Consider the following 12500-nt stretch of genomic DNA (forward strand, 5'->3'; position numbering starts at 1 on the left):
AAGAGAAGACGGGTGGAGGAAGAAATATGGAGCTGGTTCTTCGTGTAGAAAAATTATATATTTCCCTAGCTTACATCCTGAGAGCAGAACAGGATATACAAGGAAGAAAAAAAGTACAGGATGATGAAGAAAAGGACAAAAATTTGGAAAAGAAGAGAAGAGCGAGGAAAAGGAGAGCAGAAAGAACAAAAGTGCAAAAGAAAAGAATAATTGTTTTATAAAAAGCAAAGCAAAGACAAGAACGTTCAATCGAAGGAGAAAGAAATGAGGCAGTTGATATGACGATCAGGGAGGGCACTCAGGGCAGGGTGAGGCGGGACACGGCTGGGTGGGGCGAGGCGAGGCCGGAGGTCATGAGCAACACCAACATAACAATAACAACAAGACGAGAAGCAATGGAGCGGCAACATATTGTATCATCGGGCACGTGTCGTGGGTGGGGGAGGCCGGTTAAGCAGGCCCGCCCGCCCTCACCAGATTACAACGTCTCATATTGGACGCGGTCGTCTGAATGTATAATGGATAGCAAGCTCAGCGTCGCCTTACTAATAAAGCGACCTATGGACCCCTCCTCCTCTCCTCCAAGCCTTCGACGATGCTCCTGCTGTTAGTGTACACACACACACACACACACACACACACACACACACACACACACACACACACACACACACACACACACACACACGCACACACACATTGTGGTATTTCTTTTGTCGATGCAGCACGAGTCCAGCACAAGACCAAAAAGTACATACACACAGATAATGCAAGAAAGGCTCCTTGGTGGCCGGACGCTGCACCAAGGAGCGAGGAATGCCCTTATCAATAGTGCAAAAATATACTGTTACTGAGGGCGGTTGGCAATGATGTCTGGAGCAAGGGTCAGGTCACTTGGGGCCGCGGCTAACGACGGTCCGGCGTCCCATAGTAGCCACGTGTGCGGGTCAGGGGTCACTCGGCATGGTCTCCGGCCCATGCACAACGAGGCGGACCCAGAGGCCACGCCGTTCCGCCACAGCCACCGCCGTGCTGGGGGCGCCAGCTCCAGGAATGAATGATAAGATGACTAGCCACGCGCGGTGGTTGAATGGCAACCACTCCCGTTAACAAGCCGATGTCGCTCTGCTAGCCATGCAGCAAGGCAGGAGCTAACCCGCTTCACTACCCACCTTTGCACTTCCGCCGCGGACTCCCTCCCCTTGACCCCCAGGCGGGTTCCTCGACACAAAGGCTAGACCTGGACGCTCCCTTCAACGGATCATGTGGGAGAAGCAGGTTATGGGTCAAGCCATCCTTCCCTATAGCCACACTCTCTCTACTCGTAACTTGCTCCAAGCAGACACGCTTATTGTCAGAACTTCATCTAATTACTCAAGTGGGGAGGTATTACTGTTCTAAAAATGTGAAAAGTTGTCATATAGTAGCAGTTTATTAAAGAAAAAGGCTGGTAAAAAAAAAAAAAAAGTCTTCATGCAGTTTTTCCTCTGCGGAGCAACATCATAAGTTTTCATCCACTTTTACCTTCCTGGCCTGGATCACCTCTACTTATGTTAAAGAAGAATAAAAAGCAGGATAGGCATGACACTGATTCAGCACGGCGCACACGGGCAAGAATCAAGGAGTGTGACACGAGAACAGCGACGTCAATCGATGGGTAACGAGGCGGAATTAATACTCGTACAATCAAGAACATTAATCCAAAAACAAACATAGAGCTGGACGAGGAAGAAGAGAAAGGAAGGGTGCATAAAGGCAGAAGCAGGGAGGGAAAGTTACAGTGACGCTATGAGTGATGAGTGACGGGCCGGGGACGGATGAGGGGCGAATTATGCAAGTGGCAGAGAGGTACGAGTGAATAAAAGAGTATGTTGTGACGGTGAAAAAAAAAAAAAAGATGAAGGAAAGCTCAAGAATTTAGATCAAGGCGATGGAATAAAGAGAAGGGCAGGAATGTGTGTGTGTGTGTGTGTGTGTGTGTGTGTGTGTGTGTGTGTGTGTGTGTGTGTGTGTGTGTGTGTGTGTGTGTGTGTGTGTGTGTGTGTGTGTGTGTGTGTGTGTGTGTGTGTGTGTGTGTGTGTGTGTGTGTGTGTGTGTGAGAGAGAGAGAGAGAGAGAGAGAGAGAGAGAGAGAGAGAGAGAGAGAGAGAGAGAGAGAGAGAGAGAGAGAGAGAGAGAGAGAGAGAGAGAGAGAGAGAGAGAGAGAGAGAGAGAGAGAGAGACGGAAGGAGTGTCGGGAGACAGAGCGGAGACGGGTAGGTGGGCGGGAGACACTCGTGATGGAACAGACAGATGGGACGATGAGATCATCAGTGGCGCCAAGTGTTCAGAAGTCCACCACGTCCTCTTCACTCCCACGCCCGCCTGCCTCCTGTCATCACCACGCCCAAGTGACCTCAATCATACGAACAGCCTAGACAACCGCCATTATTCTCCGGGTAAAGAAAGCAGCTTCCCTAGACCACTGTTCCCTCGCTCTACCAGGTAGTACCACAAGGGCACTGACACTGCATCCAGCGAGGTGCGAAATGGTGCACTAGGACTTGTGCCTCCCAGCACCTCACAGCGGCAGAAATGTCAGTAACTGGATGATAGTAATCTATACACTCAAACTAAAATTTTTAAGAAGTAAACTCTTGATATGTAGTTTTATGGCATGATTAATCAAACGTTCCCATGTCTTATTGCAACAACTTTTAACTGGCTAGAATGGAAGTTACTGTGGTTTTCAAAGGTGTTCTGACGATTCTAGTGGTACTTTAACTTGATTTCTGAATCGTCAAAGAGGAAACATACCAAAGAGAAGCCAACTAATCATATCTGTGGGCTTCGAAAACAGTATCCGTGAAAGCGTAAATCGCTCAAGAATACGACCTAGTATCTTGTAACCGTTTGTTGCTATCGATACCGCATACACGGCACAGCTTCATCTCTCCCTACGATAGTGCCTGCATAATACTTGTCTGCCCTTTATGACATATCGACTTATGTGTTCGTCCTTCCATCCCAGCACAACCATCATTACGTCCACAAGACCAACGTCCTCTACATACAACCTCCAAAGTAAAACAATGCCTACCATGCTTCCTGTTAAAACACACACACACACACACACACACACACACACACACACACACACACACACGACACAATATCCTTCCTATGGTGAACGGTAATTATGGCACAGGTAAAAATGGAATGATAATTATGGCACAGGTAAAAATGTCACGGGAAAATTAGGTAAAAATGGCACAATAATATTACGTCCAGAATTTTGGAACGTAGCCATCAAAGTACCTTGAATGATTGTCCCAGTGACTCCTGAATCAGTAACCAAACCAGTAACTCTCTAATCAGAGAAGAGTTGACCTTCCTCCTGATTCAGTCGTCACTGGTTCAGTTGACCGGGATCCGTCAAGCTCACACCATTGATCTCAGTGGCTCTACCACAATCCAATCATGGAAGTCACAATAAGTAATAAAGGAAAAGAGAAGATTTGCTTCCAAGGATACATGTATACAAAACAGATTATAAGATCAACTACTGTCAGATGGAGATGTGTTAAGAGAACATCTTTCTGTAAAGGCACCATGACCACCAGCTTTGATATGACTGATCCTGTACCAGCTAATGACCACGACCACGCTCCTGGTTATGCAGCTATTTCAGCCACAAAATGCATCAACAACATGAAGAGAAAAGCAGCAAAAACGGAAGATAAACTAGCCAAATTTACAGCAATAACCTGGATGACTTATCAGCTGAAGATAAGGCTTTACTTCCAAGTGAGAACATCATAAAAAGAACTTTGCGTAACCGAAGATAATAAAAAAAATCTATGCACAAGTACCAGAAAGACTTGAGGATTTCAAACTTACTGGAGAATGGACAACTACTGCAGCTTCCAAGCCCAAATAATTTTTGTCTTTCGACAAAGCTCATGGATGGCAACTGTGCAATGGCTTCACTAGAACTTCTACAGCTTTATATAATACGCGTCCCAATCAGTAATACTGCAGTTTCTACTGTTTTTGCTTGTCTGCAGACTAAAACAAAAGATACATATGAAACATTGTTGCAAGCAGTCATGGATCGCTGCCACGAGATTTAGCTCTATTCAGACCCAACAACCATAACTGCTGACTTTGAGTAGGCGGTCATCCAAGCTATCAATGTTTTTGGGCAGGAAACACGCACACAAGGTTGTTTTTATCTCCTGACTCAGAGTACCTGGAGAAAAATACAGGACTTTGGCCTTACCAACCACTACAAAGAGTCACGACTTTCGTCAATTCCGCGGACAGATCGACTCACTGGCATTTATACCAATTGAAGATGTTCCAGCGGGAATGCAGTTACTTATGACTAGGTGCCCTGATGAGGCAGCTTCCTTGCTAGAGTACTTCGACCAAACCTATGTTTCTGGTACATATGTTCAGAGAAGAAGACGTAACTCCCAACCAGGCATTCCAGCAGTAAACACGGCGCATTACAGCAAGATTTCCTCCAGAACTTTGGAACGTACATCAATGACTGTCCCAGAACCAGCAACCTAAGTGAAGGCTGGAACAAATTTCTTTATCATGTTGGCTACCAGCACCCATCTATCTGGAAACTTATAAGAACGATTCAGAAGGAAGAGGCTGTTGTGAGTGCAGTGAGAGAAACAGACTCAGTTGGTGAACCACCCAGGAAGAAAACAAAAAAAGTACATGTTGATCTACAGCAAAGACTAAAGAATTTATGCAAAGACTACACAGAAGGAAAAACCTTGATCAAGTGTTACGTAGACTTGGTCACAACATAAGATTCTAGTTATTAAACTTTTTTTTTAAAGGTTAACATAAAATGGTATTCTCATGTCTTAACATATTTTGATTTTATTATAATTGTTTTCATAAATTTCAAACGTATAGATTTATATTAAGAAATACACACACACACACACACACACACATATATATATATATATATATATATATATATATATATATATATATATATATATATATATATATATATATATATATATATATATATATGTGTGTGTGTGTGTGTGTGTGTGTGTGTGTGTGTGTGTGTGTGTGTGTGTGTGTGTATATATATATATATATATATATATATATATATATATATATATATATATATATATATATATATATATATAATTTTTTATTTTTTTTTCTTCCAATATCAAAAATGATAAATAAAAGGTTACATGATATATTAAGAAAATAGATCTTATTCAAAACCAGTTTTTAAATTAGACAAACTTAATTTTACTTTTTTTTTTGCCAATATTATATATTTCAACAAACACAATGTGCCATTTTTATCTATTTTTCCACTTATGCCATTTTTTCCTGAGTCATTTTTACCATGTCATTTTTACCGTGGTATTTTTACCTGTGCCATTATTACCTTAATTCCCTCCCTACACACGCTAGAGTAAGGAATAATTATTAGTCTGGCGCTCCTTACACCTACATATCATGATCTAGTGCAGGAGGAGGCAGCCCATACACTCCCTATCGCCCCCTACTCTTAGCGGGCCATTATATTCCCGGGAAGATATATCGCGCCGCCACGCCGTCACCCACTTGTGTTTGACTAATCTCGGGCAACACCTCGCGCCTCCACTCCCCTAATTGTCTTGCTTTTGTTTCCGCCTTCTGGGGACAGAAAAGCGGGAGTGAGGGAAGAGCTTATGGCTGGAGGAAAGTGGTGAAATACAGAAATACAGAAGGTAACAGTTCAGTCTTTCATTACGTGTTGTTGATCCTTTGTTTAAAGTCATTTCTGTGGCTCTTTCTCCCCTACGATGCATCTCCGAACACAACGATGACCATCACCCCTCAGTTTCGTTCACTGAGTAGGAGTGGAAAAAGAAGAAGCTTTGATTACTGAGCAGTCACAGTCACGTATAGATCTCCTCTTAACCGTGTTCTAACTATCCTCACCGCCACCTCTATTAACGACAAACACCGGAAAATCGTGTAAATCAAGAAGACACAAGTATAATCTTCTCAGCTCCCGTCTATGGGTGTGCGAGGTGTTCAGGCAGTCATCTAAATCAGAGTTGAAAGAAGAGAGAGGTGTGTCAAGACGTCGAAGTACAGTTGTGAGCGAGTAACCTTTCGTGCTCCCTTCGTTTCAAGTCCTTTGCACTCCTGACGTCCTTACAAAACCCGGCGCCTGGTATGTTCTTAGCAGACCAGAGGATTACAAGTGGCGAGAGAAAAAGACCATCACAGTGAAGGCTAGTGTGTCACGTTACTCGATTACTGACAGGCATCGTGGATCTACTCAAGACATCGCAAGGTGAGGGGACTGTCGAGAGCTGCTAGGAATATTATGGGATGTGAATGTGCCCCAGATCACAAGCTCCGTCGCGATCAATAGAGTAAACCAAGACAATGTTTACATAATCCCCATTCATCTGTCACGCCGTTCCTCTTCCCTTCCTGCAAACTTTTCCCATTCCCACGCATACAAGCAATCCAGAACCGCTCCGTCAACATCTCTCTCTCTCTCTCTCTCTCTCTCTCTCTCTCTCTCTCTCTCTCTCTCTCTCTCTCTCTCTCTCTCTCTGCAGAAAGGGAGGAGGAGGAGGAGATAGGGGCACGACGAGCCATAAAGTGACCCGGCCCCGACACGAGAGGATATCAAGTTATAAATAAACTATAACTGCACCAGGGCTAACTGATGGCCTCCCCACTCCCCGAAGCCTAACCCCGCCGCCATCACAAGCAGATCTCACCCTAATCTCGCCGGCTTAAGGCTTAATATGGAGTGCATTCGTCACGGTGGAAAGGCCGACCAGCGCTCCAGCTACTCAGTAATGGCCCAGATTAAACTTGTGTTTGTTTACATAATTAGAGAAGGGTAGGGAATAGACGCTCTCTCTCTCTCTCTCTCTCTCTCTCTCTCTCTCTCTCTCTCTCTCTCTCTCTCTCTCTCTCTCTCTCAAAAAAAAATAATTAAAAGACACGCTCACAAAAATAAAACAAAGGTAGCCCGAGAGAGAGAGAGAGAGAGAGAGAGAGAGAGAGAGAGAGAGAGAGAGAGAGAGAGAGAGAGAGAGAGAGAGAGAGAGAGAGAGAGAGAGAGAGATTGTGACTGATATCCCTTCCTTCAGTAGCTCCAACAACACTATATGGTCTCTCTACCACTTCCCTGCTGCTTCCAAAACAATGTCTTCAAGTTAGCTTTCCTCCCTTCTCTCTCTCGTGCTCCTCCTGTTCCTCTCTTTCTCTTTCCCGCACACTGGACTCTCGCCAAATTTATTTACCATTAGTTTCTATTGTTTCTCCGCTGGAACGTGTGCAGTGCGTGATAAATCGCAGCCGATTATAAACATCAACGTGGCAAGATGGAGCAAAAATAACACCAGTGGTTCTGCATCGAGGGAGAGATAAAGGGAGGGAGAGGAAGCAGAATAGGGAGGGATAGAAGGGATACGAGGAGAATGAAGAAAAGGATTTGCAAGAAAGGGGAAAAGAGTAAAGAAGAGGAGGGCATGTAAGTGTAGCAGGCAAGGAAGCGGGGCCCGGAGGAAAGGAGGGGCGGCGGGACGCGACGTATGATACACAGCCAGTAATGGAGAGCTCTCATTTGAGGAGCTGCTTAGGGCGCGAGACAACACAATCGACGATGCTCTTTCAAGACTAACTTACAATCTAACACAGTTGAATCATGCGCAAATTAAGAATCAGTCAAACCCTCTTCGCGAGAACCGTGGAACGTTCCCAGAGGCATTTTGTTCCATGATGGGAAAACATGTCAAGGAACCTCAAGTTGTGATGCCTTGTGTGTGTGTGTGTGTGTGTGTGTGTGTGTGTGTGTGTGTGTGTGTGTGTGTGTGTGTGTGTGTGTGTGTGTGTGTGTGTGTGTGTGTGTGTGTGGCATCCCACACCCACCACTCTAGATACACCTCTCGTGTGTAGTAACCCCGGATGCAATGCGAGTGCGCCCCAAGAGTGCTTCGTCAGCACACAGACCTACCTGGAGTGAGGTGCGTTAGTCTGTCAACACCCCGCCTCGCTGTTGGGTAAGCGAGGCAAGGAGGAGGTTACGCAACTGGTGGGTCGTGTCCTGCTGTCCCAGTACCGGCAATCAACACGAAACGGACATTCACGTAGGTGCACTATATCCAAGTCCTTTCGTTACTAGGACACGCCCTCCCTCCTCATCCTCCCACTCCATCATCCCTATTTTCCTTATTCCCCCTTAGACCCTTCCACTCCCCAACTGACCGAGCTCCGTCACTCCCTTCCTTCCCACTATTCGCGAAGCCCCCATTCCCCTTCCCTCCCCTCACCTTGACACCAACACTCCTCTCTTCCTCCATCGGATATCCGGACATTGTTACTCCTCTTACCTCCCATCACTAACTTGATTTCCTTTCCCATTACGCAGACACCACTAATGTTGCCCCCATCATAAAGCACCATCACTGCCCCTTTCCCATTCCATTACTTAACGGCACTCTCGCTCCTCATTATCCACACCAATCCTCATCCCATTCCTCTATAACCTCCCCCAAACACCAGCACTCCTATCCCTCAGCACCAGCACTCCCCATTCCCACCATCAGCACTTTCATCTCTTGCCATCACCACTCCTATCCTCCAGCACCAGCACTCCCCTCCCCCACCACCAGCACTCCCCTCCCCCCAGCACCAGCACTCCTCTCCTCCAGCACCAGCATCCCCTCCTGCAGCAGTGGAGGACGCCACCACTGGCCTCCCTGTCCCCGTCCCTGTCCCCGCCCCTGTCCCCGGCGGCCGCGGCTCAACAAAGATTCTCCCTCTCCCCTTTATTTGGCCATTGCAACTCGGGGCCACTCCATTTCTCCGGGGTGTGGGAGTTTCACGCTCTACTGGCCAAAAATGGACCTAAACGAGCACAGTTCTCGCTGTTGGGACTCGTTAAGCCGGGCACACGTGTTAATTACGAGCACCCTTAATGAACCGAGTACAATATTTACACCCAAAGTTGACAGGCTCCGTTTGGGGGTGGTCGGGAAAACTGCATGAAATATGGTTCAAAGTCACCGGGGCGACCGAGCAACCCTCCCGCTGCAGGCCCGTTGTTCCCCTCCACCATCATCGTCATGTTTATATCAGTGAGTCCCCCGCAGGTCCAATTCCTCCACTAGACGGCCAGTGTCCTCCTCGTGGACCACTCCCGAGGGGCTCCCGCCGCTGCCTCAGGTCGGAGGGTACACACGCAGAAGGGTCGACTGTTGCCCTACATAACAAGTCTTCTTTACCGCCGTGCCGAGGAGGGACTTGCGAAGTGCAGCGATAGGAGTCTTTTCCGAACCACCATCCCAACCTCTTCCCTCCTCCTCGCCCCTCCAATGCTGCTACTGCTCCCCTCCCCTCTCACATGACCATGGACTCCGAAAGTAGGATATTGGAAAGCGACGTGGCAGCGCAGGGCGTGCAAGACGACGAGAAACGGCGGGGAGTGATCAAAAAATGAGGTGAAAAGCCAAGCACAAGGGGGAGGTGTAAGCGAAGAGAGAGGTAGGGAGGCATTAGAGGAAAAGAAGCAGCAGGACAGGGAGGAACATGCACGGCTGAAGCAGATATGGAGAAAGGCAGCAATAAGGGAAACAGAATCACAGCAAGGGAGAGAATTCAGAGAGGGAGGGAAGGAATGGAAATACGGGAGGACAACCGAAGATAGGGATGAAGAGAAGGGTCAGGAATAGAGAAGAACAAGGGATGAAGTAAAGAAAAAAAAGTCAGATAAAGACAAGGAATGAAGGGAAGGATCAGGTATGCTGAGAAGGATCAGGTGGGGAAGAGGATAAGGGGAGAAGGAAGGGGAGAAAAATTCCTGAGGCGAAAACAAGCATAGTTTTATTCCTGAGGCGAAAACAAGCATAGTTTTAAAGTAGTTTTCATAGTAGCAAGGATAATGAGACATAAATGGACATTATAAAGACCCGTGAAGGAAGTACCTCATGATGGGAAGACACAAAGGAAGACAAGGAGAGAAAAAAATGAGAGGTAGGAAGAGTTTCATGGAAGGGATCAAGTAGGAGGGGGGAAGATATATATACATACAAAAAAAAAAAAAAAGAAGTAAAATAGACGAACGATCTAAAAAAAAATGTCAGGTGTTCTTCTCACTCAGTTCACCTACAAGACCTCGCCTTTCACGTCAACATAACCTACCCTCTCAGGCAAACGCCAACACACACACACACACACACACACACACACACACACACACACACACACACACACACACACACACACACACATACACACACACACAGTTTCCAGTTGGCAAAAACATAGAGGCAACAACAGAAACAAGAGTTATCACCTTACTTCGGCAAAAAGAGGAGAAAAAGGAACATGTAAACACACCCTTCTTAAAAAAATAAATAAACAAATAAACAAAAAAAATAGAAGTAAAATAACACATCAGTTCATATTCGCTACACATTAGATGATTACAATGTAATGTAAATAAGACACTGAAAAGATGGAGCGGAGGGCCACAGAGAGGAGACAGAGAAATGTTGTGTTCTGGGGGGGTATAATTAAAAATACGGGTGTTTAACACTGGCAGGAGTAACACTAGCACTAGTAACACTCACCCATTGTTGTGGAGGTCCGCTGTCTATCTCCGGCCCGTCGAGTCCCTGTAGAGAGGGGCGTCGTCACTGCACGTTACATATCAAAAGGCTCCACTATTTTTGTTCTCACTATTGTTTTAGTTTCCAATGCAAGCACACCCACGTACTGCCACCCGAAATGGAGTCTCCTCGTAAAAGCATGCAAGGCTTCGCACAGAACTCGATAGTTTGATTTTTCACATCACCCTGATGACATGCCTGCCCTACCCTATCCTTGCTCCTCAGCCTCATGAGGCGGCACACGGTGGTGCGGGTTGGAGCTTGGGCACATCTGTGGAATAATCTTCATTCATCTCTTATGAATTATTCATCAAACAAATATGAACCAATTACTTCTAGAGAAAAGCACATCTCTCTATCAAAGGAATTATTTTTCCACACTTCTGACAGCTTCCTCCCCAAATACAATCACCCTGGGTCTCATCACGATGACTTCCATCCCACACTCCAGTGTTGTTCCTCCTTCCTTCGACCTAGCCAGCCTAAGGCCTGCTTCACACGACAGGTTTCTCACGTCGGTCTGGAGACGAATGCATCGTCAGTGACGTCACTCCGTCGAAGAGAAAATTAATCAGAGCTGACAAATACCCTTCCGTGAGATGGGGACGAATGAATAGTGCCGCAGCCACCACTGATGCAATACCCTTTCCCTATCCTCACCACAAACAGGGACTGCAGACAACCGCCACTTATCTGGTGGGGAATGCCTTAGTCTACATGCCGCCATCAAGGATGTCCTAAGTACGAGGAGTCTCCACCACAAGGCGTCATACAATAGTCTCAATTTACGAATGCATTATTACAGCTGCTGCTGCTGCTGCTAATGCTGCAGCTACTGCTGCTACAAATAATACTACAACGTCTACTACTACTACTACTACTACTACTACTACTACTACTACTACTACTACTACTACAACTACTACTACTACTACTACTACTACTACAACTACTACTGCTGCTGCTGCTGCTGCTGCTGCTGTTGCTGTTGCTGCTGCTGTTACTACCACTACTCCTATATATCTATCTGTCCATCTATCTACGACAACTATCATTAATACCGACAGAGCACCATCACCACGTCTCGGGTGTCCTAGTGTGGGTGTCGACACGAGGAGAATACTCACCTCTTTTTTCCTCTTCGTCCCTGAAAAGAATGAAAACTGGAGTCAGACAATACAACTCTACATCCCTGCAAAGAGACCATCGCCCTTCACGTTCCAAGCACACACTGTACCGTGACTTACGATAACAAAGAATTCACCATCAAGAAAAAATGTGAATAGCAGAGTATGACATGAATAAAAACAAACAAACAGACACATGGATAAAGGAATCTGAATGGTAAAACACACACACACACACACACACACACACACACACACACACACACACACACACACTGTACCTGCACGTATATAGTATATACTAAGAGACATACAAACATGCCTATGTATAAAAGTTAAATTAAATTTCTCACAAGATGCTGTTAGTTAGTGTGTGTGTGTGTGTGTGTGTGTGTGTGTGTGTGTGTGTGTGTGTGTGTGTGTGTGTGTGTGTGTGTGTGTGTGTGTGTGTGTGTGTGTCGTTAGGGATCGTTCTATTTCGATTTTATATTCAACAATGTGCGACGAACGTTGATGGCGAGATGTAAGCATAGGAATAATGCATAGCGGGATGTGTGAGCCAAAACACAGGATACCTAGATTCCTTAAGAGACCAGACATAACGTGAATGCAATCGAAGCGTTGGCCAAACATCCAGATAGGCAATTCCCTTAGAGTGCTACACGATAGCGTCACGAACTGGAAGGACCTTGATATAGTCCACTTAGAAACTC

The 12500-nt window shown here is 45.9% G+C and overlaps 1 protein-coding gene across 2 annotated transcripts in view; it reads right to left on the reverse strand.

Annotated features, from left to right (window-relative positions):
• The window catches only part of LOC135114272 (uncharacterized), a 147167-nt gene that overhangs the window by 85731 nt on the left and 48936 nt on the right, over positions 1-12500 (reverse strand). For both annotated transcript variants that reach the window (XM_064030145.1, XM_064030146.1), the window contains exons 4-5: positions 11788-11807; positions 10622-10666 (exon numbers count right to left, since the gene is read on the reverse strand). In XM_064030145.1, the coding sequence (XP_063886215.1) occupies positions 10622-10666; positions 11788-11807 (65 nt within the window). The remainder of the gene's footprint in view (positions 1-10621; positions 10667-11787; positions 11808-12500) is intronic.

This window comes from Scylla paramamosain, chromosome 27, assembly GCF_035594125.1.
Source record: "Scylla paramamosain isolate STU-SP2022 chromosome 27, ASM3559412v1, whole genome shotgun sequence".
Taxonomy (NCBI): domain Eukaryota; kingdom Metazoa; phylum Arthropoda; class Malacostraca; order Decapoda; family Portunidae; genus Scylla; species Scylla paramamosain.